Genomic DNA, 20,892 nt, shown 5'->3' on the forward strand with positions numbered 1-20,892 from the left:
GTTCAGCAGTGATGCCCAGACATCTGTTCATCTAGCCTCTAGACATCCCAGCTGGTCTTGGGCACCCAAGCAGCCCTTTGGAAGGAATCCCTAAGAGATATTTAACATCTTTTGCCTTTGCACTCATCCCTGTGAAATGCCCCCAGAGCTTTGCCCCAGGGATACGTAGGTTCGTGACCTGTTTGAAATGACCAACAGAGAGTCACTCTCCAAAGTAAAGACAGTCCTTCTGTCCCACATCTGCCTCTACTCTTGAGATTCAGATAGAACAGAAAAAGGAAAATCACAAGAGCTGGCGTATTTACTTGTGTTCTTTGGAATTCCTTCCCCTCTTACAGACCATATTTTGGAGAAGAAACTTAAAAAAAAAAACCTCCTAACTTTTTCTTCTCTCCTCTGTGTATTTATCTGTTTGAGACGGTGTCCGTTGCTGAGCATAGGACGTCATCCTAAGTGGACAGTACTCTCTTTGGTGGCCTCCTCCCTTCCTCTCAGTCTATGTGTATTGTTCTTCAGACTTCTCTGGAAGGGGAACGGGCTGCTGCTGGCAAATGCAGTTTATGCCCTGGGAGACATAAGCAGTATCCTGAACTCATAGTTCCTGCCTTTTCAAGTGGTACCAAAGGTATTACATTCCCAAATCTGATGGGAGGAAATTCAAGGAAGGACTTGGAAATCATCTCATATGTCTCCCCCAAACTCTTCTCATAATACCTTATTTTATTTATTTTATTTTATTTTATTATTTTATATTTTTAGAGAGAGAGAACACAAGCAAGCCACAGAGAGAGACAGAAGGAGAGAGAGAGAGAGAGAGAGAGAGAGTCCCAAGTAGATTCCATGCAAAGCATGGAGCCCAATGTGGGGCTGTATTCCACGACCCTTGGATCATGACCTGTGCAGATATCAAGGGTTGAACACTCAACTGAGTGAGCCACCCAGGCACCCCAATATCTATTTTAAAGTATTTTACCCTGAGCAGGAGATAGAGGGTCCAGTGAACTTTGCCACTGATTGCTTTCAACTTTGGGTTTCTTGGTGTTCTTTGGAAATTGAAGTCTGCAAGTTCAAACTTTACACTTTTTCCATAATGCCCAAGGCAGCCTATTTTAAGACTTAATGTCTTTTATAGAATTTTATCTCTTTGTGCCTGCCTCCCCAGACAGACTGTTCCCTCAAGATGCATGGGCCCAGCACAGTAGCAGGCATATTATAAGGACGCGTAAAATGTTTGTTAAATGGAACTGTTGAATCTCACTTGCAAAGCTACACCTGTGGAGCCTTGTCCTACCTCTATCAGGAGTAATTTCCCTCTTTTGTGTGCTCGAACAATATTTGGTTATAGTTCTGTCACAGGATTTCCCGTAGAAGATATTTACCTCCTATGCCAGGTATGAGTGCCATGGGAACAGGCGTGGCACCAAATCCATCTATTTCTCATGTATGCTGCCTGCTCTGAGGAGTTGCTCAATGCTGTGAATGTAGAAGGGCAGCCATTTATCCACAGCATATGGAAGATGTGAAAAGAAACTGTGACTTCTTTACTTCCTATGCATGATCTGATCTTCATAAGCCCTACTCTGCTGGGTCTGTGTCTGTAGTGGGGTGTTGTGTGTGTGTGTGTCTGTGTGTGTGTGTGTGGGAGAGAGAGAGAGAGATTGGTGAAAGTGGAAAGAGGGAAACTAATTATAATCCAATTTATGAAACTCCACTCAATCTAATAATTTAAATATTTCTGTTTTATAGTATTTATTTCCTTTTGAGAGAGAAAGAGAGTGAGAGTGTGCACTAGTGGAGGAGGCGCAGAGAGAGAGGGAGATGGAGAATCCAAAGCAGGTTCCACACTGTCAGTGCAAAGGCTGACATGGACTTGAACCCACAAATTGTGAATCCATTACCTGGGCCGAAGTCAGATACTCAGCTGAATGAGCCACCCAGACGCCCCCACCCAATCTGATAATTTAAATGGTCTTTGTAGGTAATTTATGTTTAAATATATTTAAGTGGGGTGCCCCGGTTGCTCATTCAGTTAAGCATCCAACTCTTGATTTCGGCTCAGGTCATGATCTCAGTTTGTGAATTGGAGTGCTGACATTGCAGAACCTGCTTGGGATTCTCTCTCTCTCTGTCTCTCTCTCTGTTCCTCCCCCACCTGTGCTGTCTCTCTTCCTCAAAGTGAATAAATAAGTTAAAAATAAAATAAATAAATAAATAAATAAATAAATAAATAAATAAATAAATAAAAATATTTAAGTAAGTAGACTTTCAGATTTCTGTATTCTCTCCCTGTTGCTCTCCAAGACATCACAGGGCCTTGTGTTCTTATTGTTCTCTGACACCTCTTATCTCTCTTGTCCACTTGGTCACTGAAGGTCTTAGTGACATCTTTATTTAAGGTCTGTATGTCTCCCCACCGTCTTGGCCCTGCTCAGCTCTTGTGGCACTGTCATCCCATTGAGGCCTGGCTGTAAGTCCCACTCGGCTCCTGGCTTGGGAATACATCCCTGTGGCCCTCAGTCATGGCAGTCCCGCCAGTCAGCTCTGTCAGCTGTCCCATGTCCTTCTGCAGGGCGCCAAGGGATACTTGAGTGATGGGAACTGTGGCCTCCCTCTGTCTGTCATACAGTAGCTGCTTGTACTGTGATGTCACTTGCTGGGTTGGTGTGAGAGTGGCCTGGGAGTCCACAAAAGGCTCAGTTACTCAGCTCTCAGTTTTCTCCTGACCTAGTCAACAACCTCCCACCTCAGGACTTTGGACTAAGACACTACCCACGTCCTAGACTCTTCTTTCTTCCATTTCCTGGGGATTTGTCATGGTTGGAATGGCTGTTGGCAACAGTGGAGTTCTGGGTCGGGGGAGATGAAAGCACAACAGTCTTTTTTGTTCCATACCAGCAATTTAGGTGGTGGAATTCCCTACATGAGGATGAAATAAGGTTTTAGGTGAGAGAAGTCTAAAGCAGTAGGTCACTTGGGCCACAGGTTTTAGCTTTTCACTTCTGATTTGATGGCATCTTTGTGAAGACAGATGTGAGCACACAAGGGTTGTGAGAAAAAGGGAAGCAGGAATCCACACCTGGTCCTCAGCAAGGGATAGTAAATAGCCCAGAGTCAAAGCACACGCAGAGGTGGTTGTGCACTGAGCCAGATGTGTGATTAGTTTTAAAGACCAGTAGCTCCCCAACTCTAGTAGAGATGTTCATGTTCTTAGTTCATGCCAGCACTGGATGGAGCTCAGCCACTTCTCAGGTTCTGCAGGGAGACCTGTAATCAGGCCTTTGGTCCGGTGGACAGAACAGGGGTCCCCTCTCCTGCTCAAGCAGGTAATGGCATCAATCACTGATCCCCAGTTGTGCCGGTTTGCAGTCCCTCAGGGAGAAAGGAAAACTCTCCAGCAACCGTCAATAGCATAGGTGTGAGGGCACCACCATTTCCTCAAGATTGGACAGATCTCATGTATTCTTCCAAAGTCAGTATCCAAGTGTTGGATGTTTTGTGATTCCCCTGGTGTCTCTTTTTTTCTTTGACAGAGAATCATTGAATGGAACTGTTCCCTCCTCTTTCTAGTCCTGAGCCACAGTCTGAAGCTCAACAAGGCTCTTCTGAAAAAAAAAATTCTTCATTTCGCATTCAATAATAGAATGTATTACAACACCACAGAGGTTCAAATGCCATTAAAAAAGATCTTACAGATTGAGTGCTGAGTTGTAGGAGGTTTTCAAAATGCTAAATGAGAAAGTCCTGGTGCCATGGAGGTTCACACTGCTCGTGAGGGGAGAACTCCAAAGCACTGGACAGTATTTTTAAATCATGAAAATCACCATCATGAACACTGAGGAATAATTTACTTGGCATAAGCAGAGGGCTTTATCCATATTGATTCATCAGTATTTGCTATGATTTTTGTATGATTACTGCTAATTCCTTTGTAAATCAGCTCTCCTTATAAATTCTGATAGAAGATAGCTAATAAGAGATGGGTTGTGTTCCTAACTAGTTATGAGAGTTGGGTCCTGTATTACTATTTGCCTTGTTTAGTGACCTGAGCTATGGCAAGCTTGTGTTTCTAACCATAGAGAGGGTAGAGCACTATTTTAATAGAAGTGAAAGTGGAACACATCCCAGCCGTCAAGTACAAAGAGAAGGAGGTAATGCAGGTGAGTGAGATTTTAACGCCTAAACAAAAAGTCTTCTTGACTCTTTCTTTCTATTAATATGTTGCAAAAGAATGGAGGCTCTTTTGGCTTTTGACACATTGAGCTATTAGAATGTGCTAGAGCAGACAGACAGTGAATGATAATACACGACGGGTCCAGATCTCTACCTGCCCCCCCCACTCCCAAAGCTATTACAGAATGATTTACAATTGGCAGGAAATTGAAAGGTAATTATGTTGAAAACAAACTTCAAATGTTAATAATATGCAAATTGGTTTGCTGTTTTATTGGAAAGGACTGTACAATACAACACAGTCACCATGACACGTTCTTTCACGCCCCTTGCCTCCCTGTCCTCACTCCATCAGCCTCATGCCTAGCTCTGGATTTCCTCCTTCACAGACCCTTCGGGCCAGCCTGCCATAGGGCAATTACCCGTGAAATGAAACAGACTTCTGAGGATGAACTGGAAAGGGAGAGCACAAATGCAAGGAGGGAAGGTACCTCATACCTTCGGGCTCCGCAGGTGTCGTGGCTAGGAAAGGTGGAATCAGGGGCCCCTTAGGAAACTCCCTGGGGTTCTTCTGCCTTGTCTTGTTAATATTGCAACCATTTGCTAGCATCTCAGTTTCTTCAGCTGATCCTGAGAACCTCCAGCACGTACCAGCCTTGAGTCTTTGGTTCTTACCATGCTCCAAACATCGCTGATTGTAAGCCCTTGTTGGATCCTCTCCAAGGCCATCATGCAGTTAACAGCTCACCCGTGAACATTTCTCCCTTCCCCGGCTGAAACCAAGCAGAAGGATCTGGGAAGTAAATAGTAAAGAGGCCACATGATCAGAGAGGCCCCTGTAAAAACAGTCAGGGTAAGGGCAACTTAAGTCCAACGTATTATCATGAATATTCCATTGAGCTGGAGGGCTGTGTCCTTTTTTCTAAATTAAACTTTTTCTTTTGAGATAGATTCAGATTATTGGTAGAGGTAATATGGGGAGAATCCCACGTGCTCTTTACCCAGTTCCCACAATGGAAGCATCTTGTAAAACTATAGTACAACTGGGATAGTGACATGAGCGCAATCCACTTAGCTTTTGCAGATTCCCCCAATTTTGTTGTACTCATGTGTGCATGTGTGTGCGCATATGTTTAGTCCTGTGCAACTTTATTACACATGTTGGTTTGTGCATCGTTACCACGGTCAGGACCCAGGATAGTACTGTCATCCCAGGCTCCTTTTTATGCTATCTTTGTCACACTCTCCTCCCCCTCCCTCTCCTGGCAGCCAAATATCTGTCCTTTGTGTCACACAAATCCTGTCATTTCAAGAATGTGATATAAATGGAATCCTATAATATGTAACCTTTGGGATTGCCTTTTTTCACTCAGGATGATCTCGAGAACGATGTCATCTTTGTCAGAAGGTTTAGGAAGTTATCCCATAATCAGCATGATTATGATTCTCAGTTTAAAAGGATTATGAAGTTAACAAGCCCCCTTAATATACAGTTAGTGTCCCATCTGATCTTCTCAACAGGGTAGAAACAAAAGGGTTAAAAGGAAAAACAAGTATAGATGACAGGATTCTGTTTCCCAGCTGTGGTGGAGAATGGCTGGCTCTCCAGCAAACCAGCTCCCTGTTCTCCAGGGCTTTCGGTCAGACTACCTCCTCCAGCTTCCCTCTTGGGAAGGTGGGGCCATGAACTGGGTTCTGACCAATGGTAAGTGACCAGAGGTGATGAGTTCCAATAGCAGCCTGGTTCATAAAACCCTTCCATGTGTGTCGTTCCACGTTGTCTTCCCTTCTGTGGCTGTCTTAGAACCTGTGTTGAACTTAGTGGAGCCACAAGGTGACACAAACAACCCTGATTGAACTTTTCCAAATCTCTTGACCTTTAGAGTTCTGAGTCACCAGAGGTGTGGGGGCGGCCACTGTGGATTTGGAGACAGTGGAAGAAGGGAGGGAACAGTTACAGACTGTAACATTTCCTTTCCTACCATTTCCTCCCAGGACCTAGGGAGGCGGGGGGCAGAGGGTGCCTCCTGTCCTGGCCCAAGGACACGCACTGCACTGTCCTTACACATAGAAAGCACCCTTGAGTCACCTTGGGAGTCTCTCACAGTTTCCTTTGAGTTTCATTATTTTTTTATTTCTACAATTCTTCTGGAATTAATCTTAAGGAAGGGAGCTGTGCTAATTCAGCATTTTGTTAGCCGTTCTTTGCAAGTTTTTATCCACGAATTAATTTTATTTATATCTGTCATAAAAGAAAAAAACCCAAAAGTGGGGAAAAAAGGTAATCTTGGATTTATCTTATTAAAATATACTATGTTTCTAGTATGGTAGAATTTGTGTGATTTTGCTTCGTCAGTGAGCTTTACTTTAGCTTCTTTGGATAATCATACCAACACAGTGCAATTGAGAGTGAATAAGGAACTGAATTCAAGGACAGAAAGTGAGGGAGCCATGGGGCTGGGCTGCCTCTTAAGATGTAGAGAAATGTGTCTATGTGTGGTTTCAACCTGCCTACATCTTCCCGCAGATTTCGCTCTTATTTCTGCTCATCTTCCTTTTCTCATTACCACCATTCAGAGATGTTTTTAGTCCTTCTCATTTCTTTGGTCTATCGCAACAGATGTTTTTGAAGTGGCATGTTTATTAGCAGAGAAAAGTGATGGTGATTCTTTGCACATGAATAGCTACAAATGAAAAATGCCTTCTGGAACTTACCTATTGGCAGCCTGGCAGGATTTCATCTCCTTCTCCATCCACAGTGCCCAGCATGGCCTGTGGTAGATTCTGAATGATGCTCTGGGTTTTCTTTTTCATTCTTTTTTCCTGAAGAAAGCTGGCCAATAAAGTGGGTTCCTACATTAGAACTCTATTCTATTTTCTTTAATGGTTTATTCACTCTATTCTAATAATCTCTGCCCATCTAGAGTCATACTTTACAGACAATGTCTTCCTTCAGGAATAAAGATTTTCCTAGCATAATTCTGCATCTTGCACTTTTTTTTTTTTTTGCATTATCTCCTTTTAACAGAATATGTGAGGGGTGCCTGGGTAGCTCAGTCAGTTAAGCATCCGACTCTTGATCTCAGCTCATGTCATGATCTCGTGGTTGGTGAGACTCTGCCCCACATCGGGCTCTGTCCAGGGATTCTCTCTCTCGCTTTCTCTCTGCCCCTCCCCACTTCTTTCTCTCAAAATACATAAGTAAACTTAAAAAAACTCCAGAATGTGTGAGTTGGATGACAGTGAAAACAAGTAAGGGATAAAGTAGTATTAAAGAATTATTTCTCTATAAGACCAAGAATGACTAGAGGGAAACCCCTTTCTAAATCACTGCATTATATTACCATAAGAACTCCATAGGAACAAAGTCAATATTTTCAACTCAAAATGAATGGATACTTTAACCCTGGGTCATAATACCTCCTGGAGTGCCATAAAAATATAAGGCTTTCTGCCTAGTGCTAATAGTGAGTTCACATGCATGTACACACGCATTCTGTCACTCTCACCCACAAGTATGCGTCTTGAAAGGAGATTTACTCTGTAGAACAGAAAGTAGGAGAAGACTGAAGATGCAGGTATGTTCCGTGGTGCAGCTTCATGAAAACAAGAGGAATACAAATATTCATCAGAGAATCCACAGCAATCGAGAGAGTATGTAGTGATACCCTCAAATGGACATCCAAAGAATGGGTCCATGCTGATGGAATAGAATAATCGCATGTAGACCAGGATCACTCAAAAGCAATTTGTATTGGGGCATCTGGGCAGCATCTGACTTTGGCTCAGGTCATGATCTCATGGTTCATGAATTCGAGCCCCATGTCGGGCTCTGTGCTGACAGCTCAGAGCCTGGAGCCTCCTTCAGATTCTGCATCTACATCTCTTTCTGCCCCTCCCCCACTCATGCTATCTCTATCTCGCATAAATAAACTTAAAAAATTTTTACAAAGCAATTTATATTTATCTGTTTTAGTTATTCTTGTAGCAGATTCCCTTGTCTACTTATGTTGTGTTTAAATCACTATAAAAGTACAGGTGCACATCCTTAAACATACCAGCTGGATATTGAGAGGAGAAGGCTAAAATAGCGATGTGGTAGAGGGACACAGGCCCAGAATTAAATGCTTTGTAATGTCTTGGTATTTAGGAGTGTAAGTTCTTCAACTTTGTTCTTTTTTATTCAGAAACCATATTTGGTATATTTGGTTGCATTTCCAAATAAATTTTAGCACCAGCCTGTCGATTTCCACCAAATGACCTATGGAGAATTTGTTTGAGATTACATTGAGTGTATTGATGAATTTAGGCAGAATTCATGTTTCTTAAATACTGAGTTTTAAATTTATGAACATAGATTATTCTTTATTTAGGCCATTTAGATTTCTCTTAATAATATCTTACAGTTTTTTATATAGACTTCTTTTCTTTAAGGTTTATTTCTGGATACTTTCCTTTTTGATGCTTTTATAATTGTTTATTTCTGTTTACCCAGTGACCTTGCTAAATTCACCTTTTAATTATGTTGCTTTATTTGCAAATTCTTTTAGATATCCTGTGTATGTAGAATTTTATCTGTAGTAATAGTTTCATTTTTCCTTTCCAGTCCTTATGCGTTTTATTTCTTCTCCTTTCCTTCTTGAGTTGGTGAAAACTTCCTATATAGGCTTGAAGGGAAATAGTGGTAATACATGTGCCCATATTAGCTAGTTCAACAGTAAAACTTACCATGTTTCAGTATTAAGTATGATGATGTTTGCTGTAGCATTTTTGTTTTAAAGACCCAGTGTCAGATTTAGGAAAGTCACTTTTACTCCTCCTTTGTGAAGATAGCATGAAGAGGTGTTTTCTCAAATGCTTTTTCTAAATCTATTATGAAGAGTATATGATTTTTGTTTCATTTCTGTAAAAATAATGAATAACATCTATTCATTGATTTAAAATATTAAAGCAACCTTGCATTTTGCAAGTTTGCTTGGTGTTTGCTTTCCATTTTATTAATCTCTTAATTTAATATGCTAAAATTCTGTTTAGGATTTTTTGCATCTATGTTTATGAGATACTGGTCTGTGATTCTATTATTATAATTGTCTCATTTGGTTTTGGAAGCAAGAATATGCGGGCCTCACAAGAGGAATTGGAAAATGTTTCCTCTTTTGCTTTTCTCTGGAAGATTGTGTTATGTCCTCTTTGGATGAATTCATTGATAAAATGAATTAGCACTGTAGTGTTCTTTGTGGTAAAATATTAAACTATGGATTGAGTTTCTTTAATGGATATAGAGGTATTTATATTTTATCTTCTTTCTTGTGTCAGTTTTGATAAATTAAGTTGTCATGAATTTTAAAATTTTATCTCGGTTTTTATATGTATCTGCAGAAAAGTATTTATGTTATCTTTTTAGTACGTTTTTAAATGTCTGTGGGATCTGTAGTAATATCCTCTCTTTTATTCTTGATATTTGGTTATTTGTGCCTTTTTTTTGGTCTTGATCAGTCTTGTTTGGCTTATCTGTTTCATTAAGTTTTTCAATTATTTGAATTATTGAATATTCAATTATTAAGCTTTATTGATTTACCTAGCTGTTGGTTTTGGTGATTATGTTTTGTTATTATTCTGGCTTTGTTGTTTTTCTTAAGTAAAAGTTTGTTTTCTACTTAAGTTTTGTTTATTGTGTTTATTTTTTTGCTATACTTTTTCTGGATTAACTTGTTCTTTTTCTGTTTTCTGGAGATGGATTAACTTACATTTTCTAATTTCTTGAGATAGATAATGAAGTCACTTATAATCAGATGTTCTCCCTTTCTGATATATTTAGTTAAGGCTATATATTTCCCTCTCAGCACTGCTTTACCTGCTAGTCACAAGTTTTAATGTATCATATTTTCATTAACATTTAGAATGATTTTCTCATTTAATTGTTGACCCATGGTTATTTAAAAGTATATTCCTAAATTTTCAAACATTAAGAATATTTCTAATCATTTTTTGTTATCAACTTCAATCTGAGTTCCACTGTTACTAGAGAATATTATCTGATTTCAATTATTTGAAATTTGTTGAGATTTTTGCTATAACCCGGCACATAGTCAATTTTGATAACTGTTGCATGTGCATTTGAAGAGAATGTTGTACTTTGCAACTGACAAGTATTCATTCAGTACATGTTCAATTAGGTCAATTTTGATAATGATGTTATTTAAAGTCTTCTATAACATTTTGTTTTTACTAGTTAATAACTTATATAGAGAGGTATATAAAAAGTACAGATGTGCATCTAGGCACCTAGGTTTTTTTTCTTCTTAAGTGAAAGAGTAATTAAAGCCCAAAAATCTATTTAAATCTATTTGAACCTCTGCCTAAGCATGTTGGGAACCATAGAAACAAAATTTTCTTTTATTTAGGGCATTAATGAAAGGTAAAAATTATATAACTAGGCTATCCTTGCCAATCATCATTTTTGTTGGTGTTCTTGCTTTTGGAGGTCACTAAATCAGGATATCACATGCTCCAAACAAGTTCTTTCCCAGAAATTATTAAAAGCAACAATCCACACTACCATCAAACTCATGCAACACCTTATCACTGTGCTGTCACATGAGAGATTATATTCATACTGCACTGTTCAGGCTCTAAGAAACCTAATTACAACAAAAATGAGTAGAATTTCTACTTATTAAGTAACTGTACTCCTTTACTCTGCTGCTAGATTGATTTTTTTAAATACTAATCTTATGGGGCACCTGGGTGGCTCAGTTGGTTGGCGTCTGACTTCAGCTCAGGTCATGATCTCACACCTTGTGAGTTCAAGCCCCACTTCGGGCTCTGTGCTGACAGCTTGGAGCCTGGAGCCTGCTTCGGATTCTGTGTGTGTGTCTCTCTCTCTGCCCCTCCCCTCCTCACACTTATCTCTCTCTCTCAAAAATAAATAAACATTAAAAAAAAATTTTAATGCTAATCTTGGGATGCCTGGGTGGCTCAGTCTGACTTTTGGTTTAGGCTAGGGTCATGTCTTACAGGTTCGTGAGTTGGAACCTTGCATGGGATCTCTCTCTTCCTCTCTTTCTGTCCCTCCCCCGCTCGAGCTCTCTCTCTCTCTCTCTCTCTCTCTCTCTCAAAGTAATAAGTAAACTTAAAAAAAAATTTTAATGCAAATCTTATCATGCCACTCCCCTACCCCATTTAAAATTTCTCCAGGGGAATCCACATTATCTCCAGGAGAAAATTACATTTCTTTAACTTTAGCAAGATAAGCCCACCGGGGTCTGGCTTCTTTCTGCCTTCTAAAGTTTTATCTCCTCACATACCCCTACATTCCAGGTACCTATGGAATTCTCTGAATGGACCACAGTCTTTTGGCTGCTCCCTTAGTCTATAGTTTGCCAATTTTTTTTATCCCATCTTGCTTGCCTGGATGATGCCTCTCTGGCTTCCAGTGACTCTGATGTCACCTCCTCAAGTGAGTGCCTCGTTATTTGTACATTTCTCTCCTCTTTGCTTTCTTAGCACCTTTGTCACCTCAGCGATCATGCTTGCCATGCTTCATGGTAGGGGCCTATTAGCTCTCCATCTTCCCTCTTAAGGGAAAGTGCTGCATTTTCTCCTTTGGATTGATAGAGCCTGCCACAGTGCCTGCATACAGAAAGCACCCAGCAAATGCTAAATGAGTGTTTCATGTGCAATCATCCTAGTTAATTATAAAAACAAACAAGTCACCAGAAAAACACTCAGCTGGCATTGGCAGATGACATTAAAACATAAGTCTGAGGGTCACTTAGAGTACCCCATTTTAAGATTGTTTTGGAGGAATTGTTTTAATTTACTTCCTATGGCATTTAGGTAAGTGGCTGGGATGGGAGTGACATGGAGGAAACAGGTGGTGTGAAAAGTACACAGAGATGTTTTTGCCTTACAAATACACGGATGTGATGAACTGAAACACTGAGTGTTTTATTCAAAAGGGTTTTTAGGACTCAGAATTCACTGGAATCTGTACGGGAAGTGTTTTTAAAAGATCCAGTTCCCCTTTACATTCTTTCAAACTAAACAAAGCCTGTCGGAGATGACAGCCATCCTTGGCCGCACTGGCATTTTCGTTGCTGCTTATCCATTCTCAAAGGGAATAACGTGGGGCAGGAAGGACAGATAATAAGAAAACGTGTTTCCTGGCTTTTTATTCCAGTTTCTTTCTGCTTGGTAGGCTTTTCTGGTGACTTCATTATACTAGTGTCTAAAACCCAATGAATATAGGTGCTTTCAAAGCATAGTATTGGAGGGTTTTTAGGACCTTACTTGGGTGGGGAATAGTGAGTGCCTAGTCCATTGTAGGGCAATTTTTGGGTTATGAAGTTGAGTCAAAATGTTGTTGCCTTATAAAATCAACCCCATTGGTCCTGGAAATTATTTTTGTGGAAAAAAATTTCCATTCCAACAGCCTTTCAAATTCAAAAATACAGCATTCGGCCTTTCCTCACTTAGTTCCTCTCTCCTGATGCTTGTATGGATTTCAAATAATGGCATGGTGTCAAGGTAACTCAGCATCCAGGATTTGCTCTGGGCTTGAGGGCACAGAAAGCTGAAGTAACACAGCATTTCATCATATGCCTTGTAGCGGGAAGCCTATAGAAAGCAGCTTCTGGGGAGAAATGGAGGACTCGCGTAAAGATGCATGGTTCATCCACAAAAAAATTATACACTTTCATAACAGAAGGGCATGTTGCCAAAGTTTGAAAGCATAAGCTAGTCCTAAAATGGTCTTGCACTTCTATATTGGAACTATTATCTGGCAGCCACGGTGACAGAAATAAATGCAGTGCTGGAAACTATGAACATTCACTCAGAAGAGAAACTTCATTATTGGTATTGTTGTAGATTTCCCTTTCCCTCCCTCAACTTTCTCCCCCCTTCCCTTCCTTTAGGTGCCTGGACCAAAATTTCTTATGAATAATATTAAATAGCTAGTTATATGGAGTAAAGCTCACCATGGGATTGGTCCTTTGCGACATTGGCTTTTAGGTGAAATGAATCCACACGGAAAAACATCCGGACAAATTTCACTAGGAAAACAAAGGAGGGCTTCCGAGCCTTCCTGCCTTAGTCAGTTTTCTCCAAGGTTAACAAAAATACTTTATAACATGGGTATGAGAGATCTTGGCTATTTTTAGACAACCCTTCTTAAGATGGATTCAAATCTAGGGAAAACCTGTATTGTGATGGAAAATAGGGAAGAATGTCTCCTTATTTCCAGAAACTTCAGGACATTTTTTGATTTTTGAGACTAGTTAGTGGCAGTGGTGAAAGAGCTAATTTGAAATTCTTCCATTCACAAAGCAACAGTTTCAGGTGGTAGGTAGGGAAGCACAGGGCATCATCTTCCAAGAAGGATAGGAGAGGGTGTAGAGGGGGCCGGTGGAGAAACACCCACCCGACTGTTGTCTTATAGCTCAACAATATTTGAAAATAAGGACATTTGGAATTTTCTAAGGTTTGCGTGGCAGCTACATAAACAGCTATGTGACAGGGACAGCTTTGGTTTGTATTTGATGGGTGCCAGTCCAAATAGGAGCGGGCATCTAAGAAGTTGGTCACCATTTACTTCTTTAAAAAAAAAAGTTTATATAGTCTTTATATTGTCATGTTTTGTTTCTTTTAAATTTCTTTTCCTGTCTCAATATGTTTGTTTTTTATTACATTACGATTTCCGCTCTCACCTTTGTTTCACAGATCCATGTTTTCTTGAATTTTATTGAATACAAAGTAGATGTTCCCTAAAACTTACCTCTGTTGCCATTAGTGAATTTTATTTTTGAAAGTGAGTCCTTTTTCTTCATTGTTAGTGCTGTATTCTCTGCTTTCTTTAATGCTGAAACTTTTCATTGATAAATAAATTATATATATATATATGTAGGAAGTATATGTATGTATGTGTGTATATATATATATGTATATATATTTCTGTTTAGTTGTTTTTGAACAAAGAGAGGTAAATGTCAGCTGGGTATTCTCCATAAACACAGTGGGTGTGTCCTAGGTTGTTTTTTTTTGTGTCCGCCAGGGTGTTGGTAGACTCTTTTGCTCATCTTCTAAGCCAGAGAAATGGGAATAGATAAGAATTTTTAGTACTTCTTATGCATCCTAATGGTACTTTATTCTGTGTTATTTCTTCTCTGGGTTCGTTGAAGCCACTCAGTTACAGGTTTGCTTCTGTTTACAACTTTCTGTCATGTCAGACCTTCACAGCAGATACATAAATACGGCGGTGCCCAAGGTCTGTCTGGCACTACTGGTGGCTACATCAAGATGGAGCCCCACACTGTTGATTTTCTGCTCCCCGTGGCACTGAGCCTGGGACTTTCCAGGGGAGATGATTTTCAGCTCTCTGATCTGAATGTGGAGTGGGATTCCAGGTGATGCTTTCCCTGGGAGTCCCGCTTCTGTTCTGGCCTATGGTCCTGGACGCCAGATTGCAAGATGATAGGAAGCTCTTCCAGGCTTGATTGCCCCAATATTGTGCTTTCTTGGGAGTGGGAACCTTTAAGAATGTGGATTCAAAGCAATATTCCATATAATGTTCTTAATAATTTCAGTTGGGTTGACTGATTATAATTGCCTTTTGGTTCATAGAAGTTACAAGGAAGCCCTCTACTAGGAACAGGAACTTGGGAAAGGATATGTTCATCATTTTTATATTTCCTTGACCTTCTATAATTAGCATTATAGTTCATCTTACACTTGTTAAAATCTTTTGAAACTACTTGTCTATTTTGTAAAGACTGACTTAATTAAATCTAGGTCATGAATTCACAGTCCATTTAATGGAAGACCCATGAATGTACTCCCATCCTTGAAAAGTCACTGTCCTAGTGTATGCCTTCAGGTTTATTGTTTTTGGTTTTGTTTCGTGTTTTGGAAAATCATATTAATGATGGAATTTTGAACTTATCCACACCTGAGAATATGTTTGTTGGCAATTCTACTACATAGATATAGACATAGATATCTTGAATTACACCACAGTATTCTCAAAAAATGGTATGACTTTTAAATTGCTTTCTGGTATCTGGCATGGAAGAATTGTGTGGCCAGCTGTGTTTCTATTTACTTTGTACATCATGTATTTTATTTTCTCAAAGATTTTCAAGTTCTTTTCTCTATTCTTTGAAATGAAAAATTATAACAGCGTAAGTTGGATGTTTTTATTTATTTTTTTCCTGGTTTTATCTGATCCCTTTTCATCTGCTTATGAAAGGTTTTCTTCAGTCTAGGAAAACTTACTCGACTAAAGCTGCTTCTGTTTGTTTATTTCTTATAGAAGCCCTATTGCAGCTAGACAGAATCATCTGGTTCTTACTTCTATTAGTCATATTTTGCCTAGTCATTTTTGTGTTTTTGGTCCATTCCTCTATACGTTTTGAGAATTGACATGGCCCTATTAGAGGTTCATGTCAATTCCTGGGAACATCTTTAAACCCCAAATGAAGGGAGAACATTAAAAACAAGCATTTTTTTTAAAAATTTACCTCATTTGACTTTGCTGGTTGAGATTCCAGACATCTTGGGGGTAGTTGGGCCCCTGGAGGTGAGAGTCAAAATTAGAGGCAGACTTAGCCAGGAATGTGTTCTGCTAAAGAGCTACCATTCCTTATTTGGAATAGCTCTCAGGGCTCACAGCTACAACAATCTCCCCATTCTTTGGCAGGCTGGCTGTCCACTGTGTGTGAGTGACTAGTAAGCCCTTCCATGCCAACTCCCTGTCCTGCTTCCCCTGAAACCCAGAACACTTCCTAGTGCTGCTAATGGGAGCCATAGGGCTGATCCTCACCTCTAAGCCCACAGAGGCCTCTGCTGGTTTCCTTTGCCTATTTTCCCATTACATGTTGGAGATTTACAAGTCCGGTAGTGACCATCCTCAATCAGATTTCTTCTGTATTTTACATCGTTGAAATTCCTGGGAATCTTTTTGATGGGGCTGACCCAACTGTTTAAGATTGATCCAGAACTTTTCCTCAGTATTTATAGGTGATCATTTTCATTTAGATCTGGAGAGGAGTAGCCTACACCTGACCAAGAAGTGACCTGTTACCTCTTATGATGGCAAACCTGAGGATATTTTGAAGTCAGGAAGTGGGACTAGCCTTGGGAAATGGGGACTTCATAATACCCTTAGGTATATTGCTAGAATGTTTCCTATCTGGTTGCCTGTGATGATCAAGGTCACTGAATAACAACAATGACAATAATGGTAACAATTACCTTTAGAAAAAGAAAGAGGAAATGAGATGTTGGTCGAAGAACAGGGAGACTTTTAGTTATAAGATGAATAAGTTCTGGGGATCTAATGTGTTTTGGTGATTATAGCATTGTGATTACAGTTAGCAAGTATTAGTTTCAAGTATTCCAAACTTGAAAGTTGCCAACAGAGTAAATCTTAAATGTGTTTGCCACCCCAAAAAAAAAAAAAAAAAAAGATTGTAAATATTTGAGATGATGAATGGTTAACTAATCCTATTCTGGTAATCATTTGCAATATATACATGTAGCAAGTCACTATGTTGTATACCTTAAACTTATACAATGTGATATGCTAATTATATTAAAGCTGGAAAAAGTCCACATGATTGATGTGAACATATTAATATCAATTTGATTTCATCTTTATATCAACTTAGAAAATTTGGTGGTTGAATCTCCCTTTTCTAGCTGACACTCAGAGAAGTTAAATAACTGACCTACTATGGCATAACTAATGTGCTGGGATGTGGGGCTCAAACCCAAGGCTATCCTCAAAGTTTTTTTTTCTTTACCTGCTGTCAAACAGGAGTTTGTTCAACCTCCACATCTCTGGTATTTACAGTATTCTCAGTTACTGGACTTTGAGCATCTGTTGTCATTTTATTGCTCTCATGTATACTAACTCCTTCTCTGTGGGGATAATATTAATATAAATAAGAGGCTATGTTTTGTCATTTCTCTTACACTGTATGGAACACTTGACCAGCAGTGGGAAAGAAGGTCTTGTCTTCAGTACCTTGGTTTATCATCTAGCCTCTTTTTTTCTCCCCCTTAAAGCTGGGGTATTAATCTGCCCCTAGAGGAATTCCTTCTGTCCAGGAAAATAGTTTCTCTTCATGTATTCCTTATGTAGCCCTCTGTGGGCATTTTGGTGGTCTGACTCTCCTTACCTGTTTTGGAATACCCATTGGCTATGAGGTTCCTCATGCAGGCTCATGAGGCTAGTCACTGCTAAACAAACATAGCATCGTCTTCAACACAGCAGAATCTCCAGTGGTATTTGGTGACATTGGTGCTGCTCACGTTTTCATACGTCTGATTAGAACAAAAAAATTGATATCACAGAAGCAGTAATATCATTGGTAATTTAGGGAACTCTTAGGAAGATAAAAGACAGCTAGAAAGTCTTGGGGGGGGGTCAGTGTCTGGTGGATGAGAGCATTTATTTATTTTTTTTTTGCTTCACAGTGGCAAAAGTGTATGTGTTTATTTTATAACTGGCTCCTTTGAGAAATACTGGTCAGCTCTATCACTAGATTTGTGTTTTTCCTTTCAGGTATATTGGAATAAATAAAAATATTCAATGGCTATAAAATGTGTCACTAAAATTGTAAGATTGTTCTTTGTTTCCTATATTCTAATTTAGTCATGTCTGTTTTCCCCCTAGGCTGCGGTCTTTGGTCAAACAATTAGAGAGAGGGGAGGCTTCGGTGGTAGATCTTAAGAAGAATTTGGAATATGCAGCCACAGTACTTGAATCCGTGTACATTGATGAAACCAGGTAAGCTAAAAATGACAGGAAGTTAGTGCACTGATGGGAAGTTTTCTGTCATGTGGCTTTTCTGACATGTCCCCCATGGCCTTTTTGGTGGTAGTAGTCAAATGACTGGTCATGGAACTTTAGTCTCCACAAATGAATTAGATAGATTTGGCCTTCACATATCCTCTGTACCTCCTCATCTAATAAAGGAGCTAATTGAACTTCTCTCACATGACCTTTATGACAACAAAGTGAGAGAATGCAGCAGGAGAAGAAATGATTTTTAAAAATATGGTAAGATTTCTTGGGGCGCCTGGGTGGCTCAGTCAGCTGAGTGTCCGACTTCGGCTCAGGTGATGATCTCATAGTTTGTGGGTTTGAGCCCTGCATGGGGCTCTGTGCTGACTGCCAGCTCAGAGCCTGGAACCTGCTTCAGATTCTGTGTCTCCCTCTCTCTCTGACCCGCTCCTGCTCATACTGTCTCTCTCTCTCTCAGAAATAAATAAAACATTAAAAAAATTAAAATATGGTAAGATTTCTTATCAAGTGTAGAGTTCCACTGTAATTATTGCCCATTGTCAGCCTCTGCCTAAAAATTATGTTCATGTTTTAATTCACATCTGTCTCTAAGCGGAAACTCCTGAAGTGATGGTGAAGCATTTATCCTCTTGAGAACCGAGAATTCCTCCTTCAATCTTATATGTTACTGATTTTCTTAATAGACTCATCCCACTTGAATTATCCAAAAGTATGAAAGCACTTCCAGTCACCAAATGCATTTGAAAATAGCAAAACTGCTTTTCTTTTGAAAAATGTTGACATGGTAAATATGAAAGGCTTGTCTTACTTTTCTGTGCCGGATTCCAATCTGAAAGGACTCCCCAGTGATCTAAGAATTATGTATGTGGCTTTGTGTTTGGTGACATGCTTGGTTCCTAATTTAAGGAAATTTGATATCTTCATTTTTTTTCCAAATGTTTTATTTTCTCCCCTGCCCCCCAATTGATGTGTCTAAAGGGGGAAAAAAACCTTTTTTTAAAAACCATTTTTATGAGAATCATCCACCAAGATCAAGTGGGATTCATTCCTGGGTTACAGGGCTGGTTCAACATTCGCAAATCAATCAATGTGATACATCATATCAATAAAAGAAAAGATAAAAACCATATGATCCTGTCAATAGATGCAGAAAAAGCATTTGACAAAATACAGCATCCCTTCTTAATAAAGACTCTCGAGAAAGTTGGGATAGAAGGAACCTACTTAAACATCATCAAAGCCATCTATGAGAAGCCTTCAGCTAACATCATCCTCAACGGGGAAAAACTGAGAGCTTTCCCCCTGAGATCAGGAACACGACAGGGATGTCCACTCTCACCACTGTTGTTTCACATAGTGCTGGAAGTCCTAGCATCAGCCATCAGACAACAAAAGGAAATCAAAGGCATCAGAATTGGCAAAGAGGAAGTCAAACGTTCACTCTTCGCAGATGACATGATACTCTACATAGAAAACCCGACAGACTCCACCAGAAGCCTACTAGAACTGATCCAAGAATTCAGCCAAGTTGCAGGGTACAAAATCAACGTACAGAAATCGGTTGCATTTTTATACACCAATAATGAAGCAACAGAAAGAGAAATCAAGAAACTGATCCCATTCACAATTGCACAAAAAACCATAAAATACCTCGGAATAAACCTAACCAAGGATACAAGAGATCTGTATGATGAAAACTATAGAAAACTTATGAAGGAAATTGAAGAAGACACAAAGAAATGGAAAAACATTCCATGCTCATGGATAGGAAGAATAAATATAGTTAAGATGTCATTACTACCTAAAGCACTCTACACATTCAATGCAATTCCAATCAAAATTGCACCAGCATACTTCTCAAAACTAGAACAAACTATCCAAAAATTTGTATGGAACCACAAAAGACCCCGAATAGCCAAAGTAATACTGAAAAATAAAACCAAAACGGGAGGGATCACCATCCCAGACTTCAGCCTCTACTACAAAGCTGTCATCCTCAAGACAGTATGGTATTGGCACAAAAACAGACACATAGACCAATGGAACAGAATTGAGAACTCAGAAGTGGACCCAAAAATATACAGCCAACTGATCTTTGACAAAGCAGGAAAGAATATTCAATGGAAAAAAGACAGCCTTTTTAACAGATGGTGTTGGGAGAACTGGACAGCAACGTGCAGAAGAATGAAACTAGATCATTTTCTCACACCATGCACAAAAATCAACTCAAAATGGATAAAGGACCTGAACGTGAGACAGGAAACTATCAACACCCTAGAGGAGAAAGCAGGAAACAACCTCCTTGACCTCCACCGCAGCAACTTCTTACTTGACACATCCCCAAAAGCAAGGGAATCAAGAGCAAAAATAAACTGTTGGGACCTCATAAAGATTAAAAGCTTCTGCACAGCCAAGGAAACAACCCAGAAAATTAATAGGCAACCAACGGAATGGGAAAAGATAGTTGCAAATGACATATCAGATAAAGGGTTAATATCCAGAATCTATAAGGAACTCACCAAACTACACGCCCGAAAAACAAACAACCCAGTGAAGAAATGGGCAGAAGACATGAACAGACACTTCTCCAAAGAGGACATCCAGATGGCCAACAGACACATGAAACGATGCTCAGCATCCCTCCTCATCAGGGAAATACAAATCAAAACCACACTGAGATACCACCTCACACCAGTCAGAGTGGCTAAAATGAGCAAATCAGAGAACTCTAGATGCTGGCGAGGATGTGGAGAAACGGGCACCCTCCTACACTGTTGGTGGGAATGTAAACTGGTACAGCCCCTCTGGAAAACAGTGTGGAGGTTCCTCAGGAAACTAACAATAGAACTCCCTTATGACCCAGCAATAGCACTGCTAGGAATTTACCCAAGGGATACAGAAATGCTGAGGCA

At 39.7% G+C, this 20,892-nt stretch overlaps 1 protein-coding gene across 2 annotated transcripts in view; it reads left to right on the forward strand.

Moving 5' to 3' along the window:
- PDE1C (phosphodiesterase 1C) overlaps positions 1-20,892 on the forward strand; it is a 519,825-nt gene that overhangs the window by 391,037 nt on the left and 107,896 nt on the right. For both annotated transcript variants that reach the window (XM_039251155.1, XM_039251156.1), the window contains one exon: positions 17,849-17,962. In XM_039251155.1, coding sequence (XP_039107086.1) covers positions 17,849-17,962 — 114 coding nt within the window. The remainder of the gene's footprint in view (positions 1-17,848; positions 17,963-20,892) is intronic.

The sequence above is a fragment of the Hyaena hyaena genome, unplaced genomic scaffold (genome assembly GCF_003009895.1).
Source record: "Hyaena hyaena isolate Hyena2069 unplaced genomic scaffold, ASM300989v1 scaffold_387, whole genome shotgun sequence".
NCBI classification, from domain to species: Eukaryota; Metazoa; Chordata; class Mammalia; order Carnivora; family Hyaenidae; genus Hyaena; species Hyaena hyaena.